We start from the raw sequence: 25417 nt of genomic DNA on the forward strand, positions 1-25417 counted from the left end.
TATGCTGCTAATGCATGCAAATGGAGGTGTTTGCCAGCTGGCTTGGCAACAGAGGAAAGACAGAGAGTGTGTGCAGAGACACGCCATCTCTTTCATAAGCCGGTTCATTACAAAAATTGAAAATACGGCTTGTAAATCAAATATATGTGCATCTATTTTTCCTTGAGGAAGCCACAGAGGAAACAGCAACTTGAATGTGCTGAATCTAATGGTCTTTGACTAACTTTCTCAAAATAATACATGCAATCATCACAAGTAAACATAGAGAGATATTAGGAAAATGCAATAGATTTACTTTTCATACTGAACTGTAATTAAACTCATCTCTGGGGAAAATCAGAAGTGGGAAGTGTTTATTCTTTATCCTCAAGAAATAGTTTGTGTTGTAGTAGTATTCCTTAGCATAAAGTCTGAGCACTGTAAAGTATTTCAACAGCTAAAATATTTTTTGTGCATAACCTCAAACTAAAACAGCATTATAGTTTGAAAAGTGAATAGCTGCAGCAATACAGGTTACTGTCTCTTTAAGACAGCCATCGCTCCCGTCTGTCGAGCCAGCGCCATTTTTCAATGCCAGACTCGGCCTGCATAAATTATGTTCATGACGTAGTGCAAAAGAGCAAATTTGTGCTAATTTTTCGCCACTTTTCTGCAGATTCTGGTTTACCTTGGCTATTAAGGTGCACTTACTTCACCTGCGTGACAGTTAACGAAAAGACGTCATTAAATATTTAGTAAAAGAGGAGCAGCGCGCATTCCCGAGCCTCCTTATCAATGCAAATAGCTCTTTTGTGTGCAGCAGTAGCGCGCGCCTGGAAGCTGTGATGTGAATTTTTAATTATGCATGTTTAAAACAAACTGTGGCAAAGCTCAGCGAAGGAGGAGAAATAAAGAAAATATCCCACCTCGCAGCGGGTAAGTCGCGAATATAATCGCAGTTTGACCGTATTTTTGCACAACGCAATACGAACTGAGGGAATCGAAATGAGTTTTTGGTTAATATGCAATGGTCGTAATTAGCATAATTTATATATTTATGATAAAGAGAAAGGAAAGACATCAAATGCCGTCCCGAGTCATGGCATATTGTCATGTGAGGAGAGCGATCAGTAGATGAAGTGTGTTTGTCCCATGGGGACAGTTTTATTATTGCGTTGAGGATTTGGGGGTGTTGTTGGGTTGCACATGTATCTGAGGAAGTTTACATCAGATCAGTCACTTTCATGAGTCGTACCTTTCGAACTGTTTGGCCACAATGACATTTCGTGACGAGAGGAGATGAGCGAATTCACGCTCGTGTCCCGTTACTATCACAAAAACGATACACTTCGTTAGTAAAATAGCCGGGGCCCTCACAGGCCCTGCACGAGACTTTCAAAATGCACTACTGTTTTAAAGATAACTACAGGCGTAAATTTCATAGGCTAAACTTGCACAGTATTGACAGTGGGATATGCTGGGTTGATTTTGCACGGTAATAATGTACCAAATTTAGAAAAACTGGGATAACATTCAGTCATGAGATACTTTACCTGGGTTCAAGTTGACAACCCTGAGAGCGATAAAGTGGACGTCATGCACGTGACGTCATATACTTGACTATGTGATAATCATTAATTATGACATTATGAATAATTTAGTCGCTGCCATACAAAAATCCACCATGGTACCATATTTCCCGCCAAAATACCATTGTTACTACTGTAAAATCATTGATTAATATACAATTGCATTGGAACAGTACAAATATTTCAGAAACTACCACGTTACCGCAGTTTTATTGTAGTAACAGCAACTTTAGGAAGTAGCTAAGGTATTTTAGCAGAAGGTTAGCATGGAAGATTTTTGTATAGGTGTGCTGCAATGCACGTCATATTTAAATAATTTAAAATATGAATAAACCTCAGTCAATTTGGAGTAATCTAGTAGTTAAGAAGAAATAAGAGACAAACTGAAGCATGTACTTGTAATGTAGGCTAGTATTAGAAACAAGACTTGGAATCTTGAGCTTGTAGCCTTGAACTTATGGTCTATTTGATATATTGACAATGTTAAAGCACAGTTTTCTTTATAATTCCTGAAGAATACCTGTTTTTGAAAAATAAAAAATAAGTCAGTGTTCATTAAAATGGACAACCCATCCATCCATCTTCTAAAGCCCCTTGTCCTATGTAGTGTCGCGGGTAGTGCTGAAGCCTATCTCAGCTGGCTCGGCGGAAGGCATGGAAACACCCTGAACAGGTGGCCAGTCCATCACAGGGTTAACACACACAACACAGACATACTCATTCACACTCTCACTCTCAAAATGGACAACCTCACTCTATAACTGACTGGTGTTGGTCTGGACCTCAAGGGGTCTCTAGTCTTGGTCTGTGTCTCAGGTGGTCTGGTATTGGTCTCGGTCTGAGCCTTGGAGGATCTGGTCTTAATTTGAACTGGCTAGAGTAGTATTATGTGTTAAAACGTTTTTTATTTTTTAAAATCATGTATCAGTTTTTTTTGTGTTTTTTTTAACCTCTATAAATTAAAATGTAAGCTTTGATACTGGCAGCTTTGATACTCCAGTGCTGTGAAGCATCCTTAGTGACCAGCTTTTTTATTTTGTCTCAGGTGATACTGCGCAGCTGTTAACATCCACTTAATTCACTATGCAGAATCAGTGATCTCCTTAGAGCTTAGACTTCATCATGGACACTGAGGATCTCCCTGCAATCAATGCTCCTCTCACTGTCAATGAACAGGTATTCTTGCATAAAAACACCAAAATCCATAATCTTACAATACAGTGGTGTACATTAACACTTCATTACATGTCTAGCCATTACACCTCATGCCCCCCTGTGTGTGAGTGTTCAGTCTACGTTCACTTGTGAGCACAAGCAATTCTCTTCTGGTGGTGAGGCATTTGCAGAAAGCATTGCTTTTGCTACTTGTTGGCCTGATGCAGTTGTTTGTTTCAGTTTGCTATACTCATGTGTGTCAGGGCTCAACAGTAAGGATTTTTTCAGAATCAGAAATTTACTTGCTCTGCCAATATTTTCATTGGCCCTGCCGCCAATATGATTTTCATTGTTAAAGTAGTTGCTTAAAATAAAAAGTTTTTTTAGCAACATAAATGTATATGTACAAAATCATATAGCCTATATATATCAGTGCCGTCAGTCAATTAAAATATTTAATTGCTATGAATCGCACAATTTTTTAATAGTTAATCGTGATAAAAAAACAGTATTCAACAATTATGTTTTATTAAAATTTTTCTAACAAAGCCTTCCATTGTATAAAGATAGGAATGCACTAAAATAGCACCAATTCAAGTAACATTAAACGTTTCCTAAAGTCTTAGCTGGAGGTTGAGTAGTGCCAGTAGTTAGCATTAAATCTTTTAAATGCTCATCGTGGCTATCCACTTTGCTACAGCTATCATGATGCCAGGGAAATGCTGATGCTTCACTCCAGCAGGTCATGTGAATGCGGCTTATCATAAGCCCCATCTGGATTTGTTTTGTACAAAAAATTACGATTAAGAGGTCCTTACACCATCACTTAATCATTAACATGGAATTGCTGTTGTGTTTTGTCATATTCATTGACTGTTGTTTAGTGGGAAGTTGATTAATTGAAAGAACTAGTCCCCCCATAGGTTGCATATTCATTGCAATGGGCATTAAGTATCTTAAAATATAATCGTCCACAATATTAATCGGCTGGCAGACTGTGGCTATCCGCTTTGCTACAGCAGTCATGGAGCCACTTTCATGATTTACGTCAGGGGGTAAACTCCGCTTTGTACTCAACATTAAAAGCACTTGCAAACGCCTCAGTCCCCGTTTTGGTGATAGTTAAGACTTGATGTGCTTCTGTGGTGATCAAATTGCACCTTACAGAGGCCGCAAAGTACTTGATTTCTGTCACAAGTCCCATCTAAATTAATTGCAGTCGTTAACGTGTTAATTTTGACAGCTCTTTTATTTATATATATATATATATATATATATATATATAAAACACACACTGCCTGGACAAAAAAAAAGTTGCATACTTTAATATTTCGTTGGACCGCCTTTAGCTTTGATTATGGCACGCATTCATTGTGGCATTGTTTCGACAACCTTATGTAACGTCACAACATTTATTTCCATCCAGAGTTGCATTCATTTTTGGCCAAGATCTTGTATTGATGACGGGAGAGTCGAACCACTCTGTAAAGTCTTCTCCAGCACATCCCACAGACTTTCAATGGGGTTAAGGTCAGGACTCTGTGTTGGCCATTTCATGTGTTAAAATGATTCCTCATGCTCCCTGAACCACTCTTTCACAATTTGAGCCCGATGAATCTTGGCATTGTCGTCCTGGAATATGCACGTGCCGTCAGGGAAGAAAAAATCCATTGATGGGATAGCATGGTCATTCTGTACATTCAGTTAGTCAGCTGACTTTATTGGCACATATAACATTGCTGAGCCTAGACCAATTGAAGCAACCCCAGATCATAACAATGCCTCCAGATGCTTGTACAGTGGGCACTATGCATGATGGGTGCATCGCTTCATGCGCTTCCCTTCTTACCCTGACACGCCCATTACTTTGGAATAGGGTAAATCTGAACTCAAACGCCACAGCTATTTAGTCCCAATCCTGTAAGTTCTCGTCGCATTGTGCGTGTGGAAATGCTCTTACATTCACTATTAAACATAGCTACTGTCGATTTGATAACCGCATATTTTCTCTTGAGAAGCCCGCTCTTTCATCCTCTTGTAAACATAATTTACATATGGTAAAACTAAACTGACGGTTAATTTAATCGTCTGCACGGATGGCGAGAGTTTATTGTCTCTCTATTTGCATGATAGCTAATTTGATCAATTCTGGCAGTTAGTTCTACTTTTATAAATAGCTTATAAGATAATTTTTGTTTTGTTCGATGTTAATTGTTTTTGTGTTATTGGCTGCTATCTACCAACTAAAATGCCTCCCAAGAACAATAAAGATTGAAAGTGAAAGTGATAACTACCAAAAAAACAAAACAACAACTTTTTAAACTTCACAAATAAAACATATTAGTGTAATATACACATTGTATGCTAACTGTTGCACTGCGATTAAGCGTTGAGAAGCATAGAGGCAAATGCCATCTTTTCGATCATGATTCTACAAGCTGTAAAATAAAATAAAAGCTATTTTTTAGAGAAAAACAGAAATGCATCATTTGGAACCTAATGTGCTGGAAAATAGCAATAAATACATTTTTGGTATCGTTATGTTCTTGCCCTTTATCTGGTTAAAAAAATAAATGTATGAACAAACAGTTGGCCTGTCGTAAGGTTGCGAGCGCTGTGGCGATCTAAAAACCTATATTGAGTCATTACAAAACAGGTAAAAGTGTACTGTATCTGTTTGTGTTTATTATGTAAGGGGGTCTTTAGCCTACCTACCATATTTTCACTTTGCCTACATCTTCGCAGATTCTGTGGAATGATGTTCACGGAGGTTGTAGGGGAGAGCAGGGCACAAACTAACAGTATTTTTATTTTTTCACATTATTTTACACATGTCTGGTACAAATATGTGGTCTTGTTTTATGAATACAGCCTGTACTTTTATCACCGTCTACCTGTAAAAAAGGAAAGCGAAATGTTACAACGTGCCCCACGTATGGTGTCAGGTGCGGGGCACATTGTAACTTGACCATATTACAGCGTAAAATCCCCCTCTAACAACTGTATCTGATCTAAGTAAAATAAATTGAAAATAAACTAAAATATTATGTAATTTATTAACTTTGTCATGTATAATATAGCAGTAATTTTGACACTTGACAATGTATACACAACAAAGCCACAGCTCTCCCCTACTTCAGGTTTGGAGTGTTCCCTGCATAAGATGGCACTTTTTTCATCACAGTTTACAAACTGAGTAACCATCATTATTATTTTTAAATACCCAAAGTATTCCTACATTGCAGATTTCAACCACACCATATATGAGGGGGAAATAAAGTTCTGGCATTCGGTGCGCTGCGCTCTGAATTAAAAATGTATTTATCACGTCAGGTTGGTGAAGCTTTAAATGTAGCTGATCGCTTTTTTAATTTAACGAATATTTACAATGGAAACGTTCTTGTATATTTAAAAAAAAAATCACACAATGCCGTGACTGAAAAATAAATGGCAACGGTTTATGACAGCTGTATGTTTTTTTTAAACGGCGGTACACTGTGAAATTTTGAATCTCTATTCTGCACACAAACATTCTCCTTCGCATGATAAATACGTCATCATTACGACACACACCCATCACGGTATCCGCTCAGCTTTTGTTCACACAGACACGAATCCCGGGATCAAATTTTCGGGCATTCCGGCACCGGCTTGCGTTCACACAGATGGCTCCCTGGCACTGATCCCGCCAGTATCCCGGGATCAGAGCCCAGTGTGAATGAGGTTATATTAAAGGTGCTGTAAGCGATTTCAGCCGTTCTACTTCCACGAGACTGAGCCGTTGGATTAGCCACACCCCCTCTTTCCAAAACCCCGACCTCCAAAGATACCAAAATTAGATTTATTGAGCAGAAACGGTTGTTAAAAACAACAGCTGCAAAATAGCGCCCTCAACTGACAACTGTTATGAACAACATAGCATAAAAATGCATTATGACTCAATAATTCACTGCAACTACAATACTATGAAAACGCACAAAATGATTGACAGGTAGAAAACGTCATTGTCTGCGGACTGCAGACACATTTTCGTTTGCTGTTTGCAGAGTCTAGAGCTGTCACAGAGACCAGTGAGATCTCATGATACTTATTTCATTAATATCTTTCAGGGAGTAGGAACATTTTTTTGCATACCTTTCCATGAAAAAATAGCCAGGCAGTGTACATATATATAAGATATAATGTATAATGACTTTTTTGCTGTGAAATCAGCCTGTTGTAACGGATGCTCTCAAGACACAGGAGAGACACAAGATCACAAGTCATACTTGCAATAAAAAAAAAAAAAACGTTTCTGTGTCAGCCAGCTAAATAACGCTAACATGGTGACATATTTAAATCAGCACAATTTGCAACAGCAATGTTAATTTTATGACAGAAAACTAAAAACATGTACTTGTACAATGAATGTAAGATGCACTGGCAACACAGCACTAGCTCCAACTGGCCCCAAATTGCTCGCACTGGCCCTGTTGGGGAAGTCCTTATTGTTGAGCCCTGTGTGTCCTTGTTTGGTTGGTTCTTTGTGTCCTAACGTGTGCTTGGCATCTCTGTTCTCTTCAGCCATTCACTGTCTGACTGCAGAAGTGTTTTCTCAGCTTTTAGGTTCCTGCACTTTGAAATTCCCAGAACAAGACGAGCAGGTATGCACCCTCTCTCGCTGAGCTGCCCTCTCTGCCTGTGCTCTTCCATTGCTCTCTGATCTCAACTGAAAATCTAGACAAAAATCTCAATAGAAAAGCCTAAACAAAAATCAGGCTGAGCAAACACTTTGAAATTGCATTATGCCATAGATATGTTATAATATATGTATGTCACAGGTTGACAGCAGAATTGACATGGAGAGTCCACATGGGCTTCATGGGTACATGTTAACTTTAACAACATCCACTGCTACTTGTTTTAGCCTAATTGTCCTTTTTCAAATGATTTGGCCTCTCTTGCAGGTTTTAAATGCATATACTATATATATCACATATATACTAAAAATAACGCAACTAGGGATGGGCTATATGGCTTAAATTATATTGCAATATTTTTTCAGCCTTTTGACAATATTTAATATAGTCACGAGACAATGAGACATGGCGATAAGTAGTTATGCTCTTTAGGAAGCTTATTGGACAAATAAAATAGCATTAACATCATTGTGATATTTACAGTGCTGCTTAATTTAATTTCACCAGCAAAATCATTGTAATTATATCAAGAATATTTTGGCACTAGAGCCAACACTGTTTTGCCCTTTGAATCTCATTAATACTTAAATATGACATCTGTGAGAGCAGAATACACACGTGTAAACTCATCCATCATGGCCCATTTCCATATTGTCAACAATGCCAGCTCATTGCCTGAGAAAAGAGAGTATTTATAATCCGCCATACTCTTATACCCTTCCTCCAGGTCATTGTCATGTCGGGTCAGGAGACCATCCGGGTGCTGGAGGTGGAGGTGGATACAGCCCTGTCCTCCTCAGAGGCCGATGGGAAGTTGGAGTCAGGGGGTGAGGAGGGGGGTGGACAGACCCTGGAGGCAGCTGAGGAGGCATTGGATAGTCCGGTTACCATAAGCACTACCACAGCTGGTAAGACTTATAAGACTCCTGATATAAATAGCAGTGTTAGTTTGGTACCATAGCAGTCCAGCATTCAAACCTACCATTATCAAAGATGTATTTAGAAATAGTCATAATTGTAATAAATATATGGTTAAGAGACACCACCATTTATTATGCTTCTATGAATAAAAATGCATTGTTTATCTATTTGGCACTAAAATAATGTTTTTTATTTGCTTGTAGTGTCTGTGGAGGACTCCTCACCTGCAGTCCAGACTGTGGTCTCCAAGCACATCAGTGTGACACAAGCCCAGCCCCAGACCAGCGTACCTATCACTGTTCAGGCGTGCCCGCAGGTAAACCACATTGTCCTTTTTTAAATCATGTGTCCATCGGGAACAGTTAATTTGTTAGGTATTGAGCAGGATAGGTTATTGTTAGGTAAATTGTGAAGTTCAAACATATTTTAGATGAATATATGGTTTCTGTCAGTTAAGCTCATTCTGTATCAACAGTCACAATTCATAATTTTTTTTCCAATAACTCCTTATAATGATAGTCACAATGCACCAAATACATCATCATTTTATGTCATTCTCCCTCTCTCTGACCCTAAGAATTAAATTGCCTGTTTTTGCTATTGTACCTTTTAAGACTTCTATGAGTAAATGATCTCTGTTATGATTGGCTAAATTTAGTGTACTGTAATAGTTCACACTGTCACAGGTCATGGCCAAGAGTCAAAAATGGTCTTCGGAGGTGGCTGATGTACACGTGAAGTTATAACATAATTCCAATTAATTAATATTTAATGTAATTATGGAGTTGCCTATCATATATATGTTGGATGTACAAGTTATTTTTGATCATCTTCGCATATGAAACATTTAGAATTTGTCAGTGTTTGTTTTACTTCCAAGATGCTATGAGAAATTAAACTAAACTAACTTAATTTAATTAACTTAACACCTTATTTCTATAGGGCTAGTTGTCTTCTGACTGTACATGAATACAGTACTTTACTAAGGTGGGACTTTGCTATCAGTGAAAATGTTTGTCCCTACTCTTTAACAAATATTTATTCATTATGCTCTTAATGATTAAAGTAATTTCTATAGAGAATATATGAATACCCAAAGGTAAACATGGATGGTTTGTTTCCTAATATTAAACATCATTTGAACAGAATTTAATAAGGGTGATAATGTGCAGTTTGAAAACCCTTTATTTTAGCACATGGTGTAGCTGTTTTCCTTGTCAGTGGTGGTTAGAATGTCTGGCTGTCTAGCCGCTTGAGATGTTTGATTTCGTTCACAGCGCTAGAATTTAAATGGGTGATGAAAGTTTTGTGGTCTGTGCCACGATATTGAGAGAATCTGGATTGAGCAGCGTGAGACAGGAGAGCTCTGCGCTCTCCTGTCTTTGGAGCACAAATATCAGGAAGATTTTGCGCCAGTGCGCTCCAGATATAGCGTGCGACACTCCCGTTAAACACAGATGCACGTGTCATATGAGAAGCATATTTAGTGCTTATGAGGCAAGATGAATGTAATTGAATTTGCTTCGGCAGCCCGAAATTTTGTTTGGGCTGCTGCAGAAAAATTTTAAATGCCGGGAAAAACCCTGATTTATTTATAAATGTTGGCAATCATACATTAAATTGCTCAAGGTTGCGATGCTATAACTATAGCCATGAAGATTTCTTAACCCCATTGCAGCTTAGTTTCCATAAATGCTTTATGTTGTGAATGTAATGTACATCTACATAGTACATCAAACTCTTTTATTACAAAAGAGTAAAATAAGATTTCCCATGATATGGCTCCTTAATATTTAATAATAATAACAGTAGTTCATAAAGAAAGTATGTATTAAAATCTATACAATGTTATCCTGGCAGGTACTGACTCAGGATGGTTTGGCCTCTCTGATGACTGGCATGTTCACTCAGCAAGGTTCTCTGGCTCAGCCCTTGCTCATCCCTCTGAGTATGGCCGGATCTGTGGGCGGTCAGGGTGGTCTGGCTGTGCTCACCCTACCCACTGCTACTTTCGCCACCTTATCTAGCCTTGCTGCTGCCAGCCCTGGTGGAGGACTGCTGAAGCTGCCGTTTGCTGGACTGCAAGGTATGCTGCTCACACATGTAATGTTTTTTTTCATAAAGTGTATTCTCCCCAAAGCATCTTAGAAAAAGTGCATGTAGTATTTTTTTGGTAACATTTGCTTCTGTTGGCTATGAGATACAATTTAGAATACATGTCTGTTGCAGCATATTGTGTTATTGTAAATGGGGGGGGGGGGCGTTCGAAGCCAGTCAGCATTTCAGAATAATGGAAAATGTAGCAATGCAATGTGTTTTACTGAGCAGGCAAACTCAATTTGCACATCATTTAAATCTGGCCCTGGAAACAGTTAATATCTCAAATGAATTACTTAATACTTCTAAAATACTCAATATAACTCTATTTATAATTATATTTTATATAGGGCTGTCAATTTAACATGTTATTTCAGTGTGATTCATTATATAAACAATAAAGTGTTAAAAAAGTAGCACAATTAATCATGTCCCCGGACTGTAATAAGGAATATTCCTACTATTGGAGCAATTCAAGCTTGAAGTACCACCTGCTTTCAGCAGAGGGCAGTAAGCGAAACACCAGTTACATATTGTCTTATCAATGCTTTACTTGTCTGCCATAATAATGTAATGCATTTTAATTATCTTAATTATTATATTTACATTTATAAATATTTAAATATAACTATTTTTAATTTTTTAATCACTGTATATTGAATTATTGTTACTTGGGGGGGCCTTTCTCAGCAAATATTTATACATTCATTTAATTGTGATTAATTTGATTAATCTGCATATCATGTAATTAATTTGATTAAACCTTGTAATTGATTGGCAGCCCTAATTTTATACACTGCCTGGCCAAAAAAAAAGTGGCTGTTTGGAGCAGATACTTACGAACCTATGATTGGATCATTATTGCAGTGATTAATATGTTTCAGCTGGCAAAAGTTATTTTAACCCTAACTGATGCAGTGTGTAGCTTCTCATTTTTTAAACAACCTTGTCGGAAGACGTATCCCCTGGTCGTGGAAAAGATGTTACTGTGTTTCAGAAGGGGCAAATTATTGGCCTGCATCATGCAAAGAAAACAACTAAGGAGATTGCTGAAATCACTGGAATTGGGTTAAGAACAGTCCAACGCATTATTAAAACCTGGAAGGATAGTGGTGAGCCATCAGCTTCGTGGAAGAAATGTGGTTTGGAAAAAAATCTTGAATGATCGTAATCGGAGATATGGGTATTCCAGGATGATAATGCCAAGATTCATTGGGCTCAAATTGTGAAAGAGTGGTTCAGGGAGCATGAGGAATTATTTTCACACATGAATTGGCCACCACAGAGTCCTGACCTTAACCCAAGGCTATTCAACTTCACAGCCAAGTGGGCCAGATGGAAAAAATGGCATGTGGGCCAAGCCAGTATATTTTGTTAATGAAAAGCTTCTATCAGATATTGTGTTTATAGTAGGCCTATAATGTTTGTTCACTACATAAATAAAACATCAAGAGAAAACATATTCAGCAGAAAATTCTGAAAAACAAAAAAAGAATCAACTAAAAAGTGCTTTAAAATTGGTCCATAACTGAGAAAGTAAATCAGATTTCTACAAAACATTTTATTGAACAATAACAGTGAAGTTTGTTATAGATACAATGATTCAAACTCAAATGTTTTCTTCACCAAATTAATGAAGTTTTGTGTTTCTCCGAACTAGCGCTTTTTCAGTATGATTTTAGTTACTCTTCCTATTTCATTAAAATTCCGGATAATTATTATTTGTTGCACAACCTCTGAAAGCATTTAAAAACATGGAGCTCCTGCACGAAACACTGTAAAAACATTGAGACCTGCGACTTTGCGAGGTTTACATAGGAGAACAATTGAAAAACAGCACCATCAGACACTAAATGTGTTCGGTGTGAACAGCCCCTAAGACAACTGACAACCTCATGCGGGCCACTGAAAGTTTCAAACGGACTGGATTTTGCCCGTGGACCACCAGTTGAATAGGCCTGCCTTAACCCCACTGAAAGTCTTTGGGATATGCTGGAGAAGACTTTACGGAGTGGTTCGACTTTCCCGTTATCAATACAAGATACCGGCCAAAAATTAATGCAACTTTGGATGGAAATAAATGTTGTTACGTTGCATAAGGTTGTCGAAACAATGCCACGAAAAATAAGCGCCGTAATCAAAGCTAAATTTGGTCCAACACAATATTAAAGCATTTTATTTTTTTTTATTTTTGGCCAGGCAGTGTAGTATCATAGTACTTATATTTCTAAAGTAAGAGATTTGAATAATGGACAAATACCACACATAACCAAGCTAAATCCAAGCTATCCAATTACACTTGAACAAACTTGCAACCTTCCTTATTTACAGCCTTGGTTACACAACTTTTGTTATAAGAGTGGTACTTTAAGAAGACTGCAGTTGAGTGTTTGTTTGGGTTTTATACAGTTGTAATTATTTTTTAATTGCTTTGTTAATTTTTATTTTTAATTTTGACAAAGTTCAAATCAAATCAAATCAAATCACTTATATTGTCACACAACCATATACACAAGTGCAATAGTGTGTGAAATTCTTGGGTGCAGTTCCGAGCAACATAGCAGTCATGACAGTGATAAAGACATATATCAATGTACAATAAACATCAGATTTACACAACACAATTTAAAATCTAATATACACATAATTACACACAACACAATATACAAATAATAACATACAGTGTACATTATACAATATACACAATATAGAATACATATTATACAAAAAAAAATAGTATATATAGTATATATAAAACATACAGTAGGTTGTATTGTACTGTATTGACATTCAGGCTGTCGGCTGATAGTCAGTTGCCAGTGTGAATATAATTTATGACAGTCCAGTGTGAGATAATAAGATTAATAAAGTGCAGTGCTGATGTATGTTGATCGTGAGAGATCAAGAGTTCAAAAGTCTGATTGCTTGGGGGAAGAAGCTGTCATGTAGTCGGCTGGTGCGGGTCCTGATGCTGCGATACCGCCTGCCTGATGGTAGCAGTGAGAGCAGCCCATGGCTCAGGTGGCTGGAGTCTCTGACGATCCTTTTTTCACACACCGCCTGGTATATATGTCCTGGAGGTAGGGAAGCTCACCTCCGATGATGTGTCTGGCAGTACCAGGCAGTGATGCAGCCAGTCAGGATGCTCTCTACAGTGCTGGTGTAGAACCGTGTGAGGATGTGGCGGTTCATTCCAAACTTCCTCAGCCGTCTCAGGAAGATGAGGCGCTGATGAGCCTTCTTCACAACGGCCTCAGTGTGGACGGACCATGTGAGTTCCTCAGTGATGTGGACACCCAGGAACTTGAAGCTGCTGACTCTCTCCACTGGTGCTCCATTGATGGTGATGGGGCTGTGTTCTCTTTCTCTTCTCCTGAAGTCCACCACAAGCTCCTTTGTCTTACTGACGTTGAGGGAGAGGTTGTGTTCCTAACACCAGCGTGTCAGAGTGTGCATCTCCTCTCTGTAGGCTGTAATAATACAAGTGATACTTTTTCAACAGAATGCCACAAAAGTTTTTCCAACTTTGTCAAAAAAAGAATAAAAACATTCCAAAATATAGCTGCAAGCAGCCATTCTGGGGCCAAGCCCCATAAACTGCCTATATGGCCTTTATGGCCTATAGGACCTATAGGACCCTCAGAGTGGCTACGGTGTATTTTGCATGATGTTGATGAAGCATACCAATTCAAAAGATAAAAAAAAAGTTTAATATAATTAAAAATGGTAGAGAGGCAGTATGGCCGATATGGGAAAAATTGGTATCATTGAAATCCTCATGACCCAAGGAACCAGAGACACCAACTTCATGATTTTATGACAGACAGTTCAAAAGTTATGGGCAAAAACAACGTTTCACATTTATTGACCCATAGGTGGTGCCGTCTCCAAACTCTGCATGTACCCTCAGATCATGGTCCTGATGAAGCATACCAAGATTTGTTTCGATAGGATAAAGTGTTACCAAGATTAAGCCTTAAATCCTATTCGACCTCATTAACTTCACGATACTGTGACTTTTCAACAATTGCAAAAATCAAAATGAAGTGAATTCATATCAGTGCGGCTCGGTCTGGAGATTCATTTGAGCCATTGTTTGGGAAAATCAGACCAAGTTTACAGGATGTGAAAGGTTTAAACTGTAAACATCATAATCCAAGATGGCAGCCACTGTAATGGGCAGACATTTAATGTAAGGGGTCCATTGATATCATCAAGAGGAGAGTAATCAGACTAAAAAGAATTAAGTCTCTAGGACAAACGGTTCAAAAGATACGGCCAAAAGAAAAGTTAATTTTTGACATGGTGGTGGCACTATAGAGTACAGGTGCATCTCAATAAATTAGAATGTCGTGGAAAAGTTCATTTATTTCAGTAATTCAACTCAAATTGTGAAACTCGTGTATTAAATAAATTCAGTGCACACAGACTGAAGTAGTTTAAGTCTTTGGTTCTTTTAATTGTGATGATTTTGGCTCACATTTAACAAAAACCCACCAATTCACTATCTCAAAAAATTAGAATACATCATAAGACCAATAAAAAAAAAAACATTTTTAGTGAATTGTTGGCCTTCTGGAAAGTATGTTCATTTACTGTATATGTACTCAATACTTGGTAGGGGCTCCTTTTGCTTTAATTACTGCCTCAATTCGGCGTGGCATGGAGGTGATCAGTTTGTGGCACTGCTGAGGTGGTATGGAAGCCCAGGTTTCTTTGACAGTGGCCTTCAGCTCATCTGCATTTTTTGGTCTCTTGTTTCTCATTTTCCTCTTGACAATACCCCATAGATTCTCTATGGGGTTCAGGTCTGGTGAGTTTGCTGGCCAATCAAGCACACCAACACCATGGTCATTTAACCAACTTTTGGTGCTTTTGGCAGTGTGGGCAGGTGCCAAATCCTGCTGGAAAATGAAATCAGCATCTTTAAAAAGCTGGTCAGCAGAAGGAAGCATGAAGTGCTCCAAAATTTCTTGGTAAACGGGTGCAGTGACTTTGGTTTTCAAAAAACACAATGGACCAACACCAGCAGATGACATTGCACCCCAAATCATCACAAACTGTGGAAACTTAACACTGGACTTCAAGCAACTTGGGCTATGAGCTTCTCCACCCTTCCTCCAGACTCTAGGACCTTGGTTTCCAAATGAAATACAAAACTTGCTCTCATCTGAAAAGAGGACTTTGGACCACTGGGCAACAGTCAAGTTCTTCTTCTCCTTAGCCCAGGTAAGACGCCTCTGACGTTGTCTGTGGTTCAGGAGTGGCTTAACAAGAGGAATACGACAACTGTAGCCAAATTCCTTGACATGTCTGTGTGTGGTGGCTCTTGATGCCCAGCCTCAGTCCATTCCTTGTGAAGTTCACCCAAATTCTTGAATCGATTTTGCTTGACAATCATAAGGCTGCGGTTCTCTTGGTTGGTTGTGCATCTTTTTCTTCCACACTTTTTCCTTCCGCTCAACTTTCTGTTAACATGCTTGGATACAGCACTCTGTGAACAGCCAGCTTCTTTGGCAATGAATGTTTGTGGCTTACCCTCCTTGTGAAGGGTGTCAATGATTGTCTTCTGGACAACTGTCAGATCAGCAGTCTTCCCCATGATTGTGTAGCCTAGTGAACCAAACTGAGAGACCATTTTGAAGGCTCAGGAAACCTTTGCAGGTGTTTTGAGTTGATTAGCTGATTGGCATGTCACCATATTCTAATTTTTTGAGATAGTGAATTGGTGGGTTTTTGTTAAATGTGAGCCAAAATCATCACAATTAAAAGAACCAAAGACTTAAACTACTTCAGTCTGTGTGCACTGAATTTATTTAATACACGAGTTTCACAATTTGAGTTGAATTACTGAAATAAATGAACTTTTCCACGACATTCTAATTTATTGAGATGCACCTGTATATCCTAGAGACCCTACATTTGGTATGGGGGCTATTCATGACCACCCTTATCAGTGTGCCAAATTGTCTTATGTATGGTATGGGCTGCCATAGACTCCCAGCCAGAAGAAGAATAATAATACGGAAAACTAACGGATGCAATAGGTGCTACAGTCACTTCGAGGCTTGGCCCCTAATAATCAAACAAGCCTAGTTGCTACTATTATTACAATTGTAATTTATTACAAATTATTACAATCTGTTTATTATGTGTTTAACAAGCACAATTAATCAGTTGTATCTGACAGTTTAGAGGCAACTGGCTGTCCCCGAGCCACAAGCACATCTGTTCCATATATACTGTATCTTGTCTGGTGTGGCTAGTGGTCTTGAATGTGGGCTTTTTTGTTTTTCCTCTTCCAGCTGCTACTGTGTTAAACTCTGTCCAGACGCAGCTGCAGTCTCCTGGGCAGGCGGTTCTGCAGCCTCAAGTTTCTTCTCTACAGTCCGTACAGGCAACCTTGCAGCCAACACAGATGACACCAACCACCACTATGTCTGCTGTGCAGAAATTGTCAGAGCCCAGCGCTTCTGTTGCAACGCTTCAGACTGCAGGCCTGTCCATCAACCCTGCTATTGTGAGTAGCGAAATGTTTTTATAGTAAAAACGTGTGTTGGGTTTAGTTGGATCAAAAATGTAGAAAATGGGGGGGTTAAATGTGTTTTAAGGAATGAACGAAGTAAATTTTGGCTATTTTGATAAGTCAAATGAATGTTAAAGATTCAGGATTCTAGGACCTTATAAAAACAACTGAGTAGGAATACCTCTATTAAAGGGATAGTTCACCCAAAAATGAAACTTCTCTCATTTACTTACCCTCATGCCATTCCACATGTGCATGAATTTCTTTTTTCTGCAGAACACAAACGAAGATTTTTAGAAGAATATTTCAGCTCTGTAGGTCCATACAATGCAAGTGAATAAGTACTAAAAATTTAAAGCTCCATAAAGCACATAAAGGCAACATGAAAGTAATCCATACGACGACTCGTGGTTAAATCCATATTTTCAGAAGTGATACTGTATGATAGGTGTGGGTGAGAAACAGATAAAAATGTAAGTCCTTTTTTACTATAAATCTCCATTTTCACAGTCTTATTTTGTTTTTGGCAATTCACATTCTTTGTGCATATCGCCACCTACTGGGCAGGAAGGAGAATTTAAAGTAAAAAAGGACTTAACTATAGATCTGTTTCTCACCCACACCTATCATATCGCTTCTGAAGATATAGATTTAACCACTGGAGTCTTATGGATTACTTTTACGCTGCCTTTGTGTGCTTTTTACGTCATTCTAGTGTGGGCGAGATGCTTGAAAGTAGCAAATTGAATATGTTTTCAAATGAAAACATTTCAGTGTGGATGTGGCCAAAGTCAGTGGGATAGTTTAGAACTTTAATATTACATTTATTTTTGCTTTGCAAATACTGTAATAAAGTATTTTGCATAAAACCTGATCAATATTTTATTTTTTTCAGATCAGTGCTGCCTCTCTGGGAGCACAACCACAGTTTATCAGTTCTCTTACTACAACTCCCATCATTACTAGTGCCATGTCTAATGTGGCAGGACTGACAAGTCAACTTATTACTAACGCACAGGGCCAGGTCAGTATCTGAGGACTACATTTAAACTGACATGTATTTGTCCTTTAATCTGCTAATTTAATTTATTTTGTGATTTATTTTCTATTAACAATGAGAAATGCTTTAACCCTAACTTTACATAAACTTTACAACTTCTATATAGACAACTTTATGATGTTAGTAAGTATCTGTTTTGACCCTTTTCATAGTTTATTACATATCTTCATTATAATTCATATATCATTTTTTTTAATAGTTTACTGTTTTACTAATTCTTCATTAATCCTTAAATGCATGGGAATATCACCAAACGCGCTTATATATTTGTTTTTTTTAGTGACCCAGCTCCTATATCTATCACAAATGGATCCACAAAATGCCCAGATAGTGTACAGTTTTCAAAATATTTTCAAGACCATTAGAATAAAATAGAATAAAATATATTTTTATTTATTTTGATGTTTTATTTTTCATATATCAAAGAGACAATGCAAGAAATCTGGACAAATCTAGAACAGGATTCAATACTTTCCCACTGAAATTTAATGAACGCAGCTGGCTGTCAAACACATATTGAGCTACACAACACATAAGATACACATAAGCTATACATAAGCTACACATGATTATTTTCTCAGGCACTTCTTGAATCTAAATAGATGCACAACTTAAATATTTTCAGTAGTTCACCCAGATGACAATAGTCATATCGTACTGTTCATGTGTTGTACTTGCTATAGTTTACTTCCAAGTTGTTTCTTCATCAAACAGCAATGTCAAATGTAAATCAAGTCAATCAATGAAACAACAGCGCCACCTTGAGTAACAAATAGCATGAATAATATGTATGTTTACACGCATATGGGATACTGATAATTCACCGTTGTTGCATAGAAAATTAATGTGATATAGTATTTATTTGTATGAATATAGTACCAATTTCTCTTGTAATAAACAAAGAAATAGATATCTTGTGATAGTAAAATGAAAAAATAAATAAATGGATGAGTTACAGGGGGTGGAATGAGTTCCCGGGTCACTAAAGACCCAAGGTATGCAGGTAATATTTGCAATTTGTTGTAATGTTGTGCGCTCACAACAAAAGAGATGCTATATATCACATAATTGAATTTTGGGTGTATAAATTGTGAATTCTTTAAATATCAGACTCATTTAATTTTATAAATGTCTCCAGGTGATTGGAACACTTCCTTTTTTGGTGAACCCTGCATCATTGGCTGGAGCTGCAGCAGCCTCTGCGTTACCTGCTCAAGGCCTGCAGGTTCAGACCATGTCCCCACAGCTGCTCCTGAACTCCCAGGGTCAGATCATTGCTACTATAGGGAACGGCCCTACAGCTGCTTCTCCGTCCACCACCACTGTCCTCCCCAAAGCCACTGTGCCCCTGACACTCACCAAGACCACCACACAGGTACTGCCGTGCCATCTACTGTAGCTCTTCATTAGTCAGTGAGCATATTATAACACTTCATTGTACAGCAGTGTTTCCAACAGAATTCTGGTTTTACAGAATTCATGTCCAACAATTCAGATTAGTTAGTCCTATTATTGGACATAACTACATACTAAAGAAAACTATCTAACTAGTTTTATTAACATATGATGTCTTTTAATTTGAAATACCATTCATTACAATTTGTTCGTTCACTGTTATTGGTTCTCTAGGGTCCGGTTGGAAAAATGGTTCAGTCAAAAGTGATCATTGCTCCCCAGCCCACAGCGGGTAAAGCAGTCACATCCCTCTCCTCTGCTGGTGCCATCGCCTGTGGAGACATGCCAACTGTGGGCCAGCTTGTCAGCAGTATGTTTGTATATTAATCAAGTACTCATGGTCCATATTACTGTATAGGCAATATTTAAAAATATTGCATATATATTGCATCATTTAATAGTAGCTATTCTTGTCATTTAAAAGTGTGTTTAGATTAAGGCTGCACCCTAATAATCGACCAAACATTAGTCGATGAGAAGAGTCTTGGTCGACCAAGTTTTGATTGGTTGGTTGGTCGCAGAAAAAAAGAAACTCCACAGGAAACTGACGAACTGACGTATTACCGCTGGTTGGACTATGGGATAATTTTCCTTAAGCAGGGTTAGGGTTAAGACTACACAATAAAGCAAGACACCTTAATTTCAAACTTTGAACTTTTATTTTTTATTTATTTTAAGAAACAATTCTAATGAAACTGGAAAAAATTTAAGTGCAGTTAAAACGTGTGTTGTTCAACTTTTTGAAAGATGGTTATACAATGCATGCACTTGTAAAATTTTAAAGGCTCATGATTACGGTTTTGTATTTCTCTGTAATGTAGAACAGTGTTAGCAATGTTACTTATAATATTCTTTCTCAGCCCTGGAACCCAAGCCATTTTCTGATGCCCCCAAACATTCATATATTTATGTAATTAAATTAATATCACAAACGTGCGACGACTAGTCGACTAATGGCTTAAACTAACGCCTACTAGTCGACTAGGAAAATCTTTGGTCAGGGGCAGCCCTAGTTTAGATTAGATTTTATTTTTGAGGATTGATGTGTCAGCCACTCATGAGTTACTGAACTATACTCATATTTAGGCATGTGACGGTATAAAATTTTCATGTCACGATAATTGCTGAAGCATTTATCACGGTATATGTAATATCAAGGTATTAAATTACATTACAAAAACGAGTTGAACGATAAACAAACTTTATTGTTGTTCTCTGAATAACAAGTTGAATTACTTTTTCAATACCAAACTGGCCTTTTAAATGAACAGATAACAAAGAACTTTGAAAAGAACCCTGAACATTTAAAAAACTACCATCAACCCCATAGAAACAAAGCCAAATATAACATTAAGTTGATGTCTTAATATTTAAATGTTCATTATGCCACAGGGCCACTGATCATTACAGATCAGTACTGACCTACAACTTGTCTTGTATAGGCTAATGCTAAAGTTATTATTAATAACTACTAGTGCTTTGAGGTTAATGTTAAAGGCTAAACTAATTTTATCAAGCCAGCTACTAGGCTACAACAATAGTATGCATGTTTTTTCTGGATAGCAAGCCTGTTGTTAATATATAGCTAGGCGCTAGCTACAAATGTATATAAACAACTTCACTCACACTGTATGGCAACGTATGATTGTGTTGTTCCAATTTAAACTTAATCTTTATGCTCAGCAGAGAAAAAAATAATGATCAACATATTAATAACTACAGTCATGATTACCACAAAATAGGTATCGTTTTAAAGCTTAGAAGCTTTACTTTACAATGCATGTAGGCATTATAACAAAAACTGAACAAGTGCTTGAAATTTGCATACAAATCAGAAGTGTTCCATTTAGATGATTTATTAATAATTTTGCACTGCACGTATTATTGTAATCTGTAAAAACATCACACTTATCAAATAGCCATATGTCATTTGTCATTGGAAAGCTTTCAAAGAGTAGAATAGCCTATACTAAGTGAATAATAGCTAGGTATATGTCTTCGCATACATGTAACATGTAAACGCGTATTGCTTATAACAGCATTCTCGCTAATAACTTCATGAAAAATAAACGAAAAAGTATCTCATAATATTACCTATATTACTCATAACACACACAACGTAATCGGATGCATAGATCATTAGATAATTGACAGGAAGCACGATGTGCACACGGCACATAAAGTGCTATCTGGCTAAAAACATGTTAGCTTTTCTGGATAAGATGACTTCATCTGAAATTATGTAGTACGTTGTCCAGCGTCATGGAACGCTAAACCAATCGTATTAGGATTCAGATTGCTTTGCCCATATTTGGATGACTTCCACCTCTGGCTAGAGTGGATCATTCACTCTAATTACATATAGTCACCAGGAGATGGCGCCAAGTACATGACACAGACTCAATGATGGCTCAAATGACACAGAGTGGAACTGAATGAATCTTGTTACTCATGCTTGCATGCTTTGGAGAGAGAGTATACCTTTAGTCATTATTGTATTTGCATGTGCAATTAGTTCTTATATACAATTATTATGTTTTATTTGTTTGAAGAGGCTTTTGGACACTTGGAGATGTTTTTGGACACTTAGGATAAATTATTTGTATAATACTATAACTTTTGATTGTCGTATCAACACAAAATTTTACTCAGTTACAGGTGACATGATTGGGAACAAAACAAAATCTGAGCTACCTTATTTGCACCCTGAGATATATAATGTAAAATCAGAAAAATAAGAAAACAAAGTTAATATTTTGGCTCAAGTTTTTTGTGATTTTTTTTTTTTCAGCAGTGTTTTAGGCTGAGAGTCTTGGAATTTACCATAATCTATATCATTACATAAATTGAGGAGCTTTCTTTAAAATTTTACTAAACACTTGACCCTCGTTTATTTTGTCAAAGTCTTTCATTTTGGGCATGCCACTGAAACAATTCATCTTTAAAAACACCCTCAGAGCTTAAAGGGTTAATATTGAAATCATCATTGTGCCACATTGCCATTATTAATTACAGGACTTAGTATTAGCTGATTACAACTATATTTTAGTTGTTACTAAAAGATGCAAACATTACTGTGTAGCTAGCAGAGTTTTAACAAACTACTCTTTGGCCACTTGAAAGCAAGCTACACATTATCTGCAAATGGCAACAACAGTGCACTTTCTTTGTCTTGGTTGTCACTTAGTTGTCTCTTAGTGTTGTCTCAGTTTTCAGAAAACAGTTTGGAAAAACGAGAAGAACTGTCACAGATGAGCAAACATATGATGTGTTTCGCTGTTACTTGTTTGCCACGTTTTACACAAAGGGAAACCATCTTCGACCAACAATCCCTCTGCATTTTTATAGAAACCAAAATACATCCACACTTCTGACTTAATCCTTTTAGAAGACAGATAAAGGGGGTCAGCTGCGTTCCTCCTCCAGCCGTGTTTCTCACCCACATTGGTTTACATCAGAGTGTGCATGTGTCATTTGTGCTAAATACATGCAGTGTGGTGAATCTTGATTCATTGATGGGGGGGGGGGGAATTAACTACATTTTTAAGTGCCCACGATAACAATATTGTGTATGTTAATTACCGTGATAAACTATATTAGCGAATACCGTCATATGCCAACTCGTGTATGAAGAGGCTGGGAGAAAGAAGTTTTCAATTAATATTTTGTTTCAATTAGAGCCACAGTCTGGTGTGCATGAAGAAGAGGCCATTAATCTGGAGGAGATCCGTGAGTTTGCCAAGAATTTCAAGATTCGACGGCTCTCTCTGGGCCTGACACAGACACAAGTGGGCCAGGCTCTCACTGCTACGGAGGGTCCCGCATACAGTCAGTCAGCCATCTGCAGGTTATTTGCGTTTATATCTTCTCTCTCTTTCCATATGTTTGCACATGCCATTCCAGTGCCTTAGAGTTTTGACTCTTTGCTTCTTGTTTTAAGATTTGAGAAGCTTGACATCACTCCCAAAAGTGCCCAGAAGCTGAAACCCGTTCTGGAACGCTGGCTGGCAGAGGCTGAACTCTGGAACCAGAAAGGTCAGCAGAACCTTATGGAGTTTGTCGGCGGAGAACCCTCCAAGAAGCGCAAACGGAGAACCAGCTTCACGCCGCAGGCCATAGAAGTCCTCAACATTTACTTTGAGAAAAACTCCCTCCCAACCGGACAAGAAATCACAGATATTGCCAAGGAGCTGAATTATGACCGAGAGGTGGTTCGCGTCTGGTTTTGTAACCGCCGACAGACTCTGAAAAACACCAGCAAGATCAATGTGTTTCAGGCACATTAGGATGACAGAGTGTCTAAGCGTGCGGGGAACTTTTTAGAAGCTGGTGCACAATAAATGGTTGGAATATTGGTGCTACTTGCAACATGACTGAAATGACTGATTTACGGTTGAGACGAAGCCAGCAGCACTTGAATGATATGAGGTCCTAGCATAGTATCAAACAATATCAAACATGTTTTCTTTGATTTTGTTTCCGTTATGCTGCATGTTGAATAACTTTTTGGCGTGCCATCACAATCTTTGCTAAAATGGCTTTGGAACTATTTAAAATATTGAAGAAGCTATGAAGTCCTATAGGCGCTGTTTTTATAGAAAAAAGCTCTTCATTTATACAGGAAAAAGTTAAATGTTCAAAATATTCTTCATATATATTCTTGTTTTGCAGTAACTAAACTGACTTTATTCTTCAAAGTAGTCATTTGCTTTTTGCTGTAGCAATTTCAGCTATAGGTCTGTACTGAATACAATACATGTAGGAGGTCATTCAATTATTTGACGGAATTTCCCATTTCTAGTGTTCATGTGGTTTTGCTGTACGTTACCTGAGACTGGTATTTTTGATCTTTGACTGTCAAAAACCATCCATCAGAGAGTGCATATTTTTGTCCATGTGAACAGTAGTTCCATTGTCTTTGCTTATAAACAGTAGGTGTGGTTCGGTTAAGTGTATACTGGACAATCATAGTACTCTGAATCAGTACGCATGCCTTGCTTTTATGTGGCTAAATCCACTGTATTCAGTTTTGGATGTCATCAACATTCATAAAGTCAGAGATTTGTTTGATCTCAGCTATGGTATGTCTGTCTATTGATTTAAAAAAACAAAACATTTAAACTGTATTATGATTACAATGGCTGACATTAGAAAATGTCCTATGGATTTCATTGTTACTGTTATATTGTTTGTGCCATAAGTCTAGTAAAAAACTGTTATATCAGTAAATGCTTTTAAAGAGAGAGTGAAATCCATAAATATTTGGGGCATTTCAGAAACATCATCTACAAGTTGAGTTAAGTGTTAAAGGATATTATTATCAAAAATGCAATTTGCCATTATTGAATTTGAACTTTAAACTTGTTTATGAGAAGTAGTCCCTCGAGACATTGTGACAGTACAGCAATATTCACAGTTTATATTAATATTTTCAAAATTTGTAACAGGAAACAGTTATGTTCTAAGCATAAAGCTAGATTGTTCTTATGGACCTTCAGTATTTATCTAATGGATTCTTATCTTAATTAGTACAATACTATAAATGTACATTTTAATATTGTGAAGAAGGAATGGTATAACTAGTTTTATCTAATGCTATAAATATTAAAAAAACTGTTCAACATTTTAATTTGCGCAGGGGTAATGAATTTTAAATCCGTGCTTAAGAATTGCATTTACAGATCCGTTAACAATATTTATTTTGTATCAATTGTAATGTTTGGGATTAACTTGTTATTTGAATAAATTAACACTGAACATACAAGATGTTATAAATGTCTTTATTGAAAATGTTATCACACTCCATCATGGTAAGTAGCCTACTTTTGGTAACAGTAGATTTTTAACATGTACTGGCACCAGTTGTTTTCATTTATCACACACTGAACAAAAACAGACTTGAAATTTCACAAGTTAATTCTCAGAACACCGATGAAAAGAAAAAGAACCTGTAGAC

At 37.4% G+C, this 25417-nt stretch overlaps 1 protein-coding gene across 3 annotated transcripts; it reads left to right on the top strand.

Moving 5' to 3' along the window:
* The first annotated feature begins 573 nt into the window (after positions 1–573).
* On the top strand, positions 574–25213 carry LOC127419903 (POU domain, class 6, transcription factor 1-like). Of its 3 annotated transcripts, XM_051661715.1 has the most exons (12): positions 574–915; positions 2614–2744; positions 7322–7366; positions 8130–8310; positions 8527–8639; positions 10184–10409; positions 16726–16940; positions 17842–17970; positions 19145–19381; positions 19636–19771; positions 23140–23308; positions 23402–25213. In XM_051661715.1, exons 2-12 carry the CDS (start codon positions 2691–2693, stop codon positions 23745–23747), a joined length of 1851 nt encoding a protein of 616 aa, XP_051517675.1. In that variant the 5' UTR covers positions 574–915; positions 2614–2690; the 3' UTR covers positions 23748–25213. The 3 variants fall into 3 exon arrangements, with proteins under 3 accessions (XP_051517675.1, XP_051517676.1, XP_051517677.1); XM_051661716.1 differs by lacking the exon at positions 7322–7366; XM_051661717.1 differs by lacking the exon at positions 574–915 and having other exon boundaries at positions 2624–2744; positions 7287–7366.
* The last annotated feature ends 204 nt before the right edge of the window (positions 25214–25417 follow it).

This window comes from Myxocyprinus asiaticus, chromosome 29 (genome assembly GCF_019703515.2).
Source record: "Myxocyprinus asiaticus isolate MX2 ecotype Aquarium Trade chromosome 29, UBuf_Myxa_2, whole genome shotgun sequence".
NCBI lineage: Eukaryota > Metazoa > Chordata > Actinopteri > Cypriniformes > Catostomidae > Myxocyprinus > Myxocyprinus asiaticus.

Coding starts and splice junctions, on each gene's coding strand:
- LOC127419903 (XM_051661715.1), top strand. CDS start 2,691: ATGGACACTGAGGATCTCCCTGCAATCAATGCTCCTCTCACTGTCAAT. Junction 10,410..16,725: donor GCCGTTTGCTGGACTGCAAG/GTATGCTGCTCA, acceptor TTCCTCTTCCAG/CTGCTACTGTGTTAAACTCT. Junction 19,382..19,635: donor TCACCAAGACCACCACACAG/GTACTGCCGTGC, acceptor TTGGTTCTCTAG/GGTCCGGTTGGAAAAATGGT.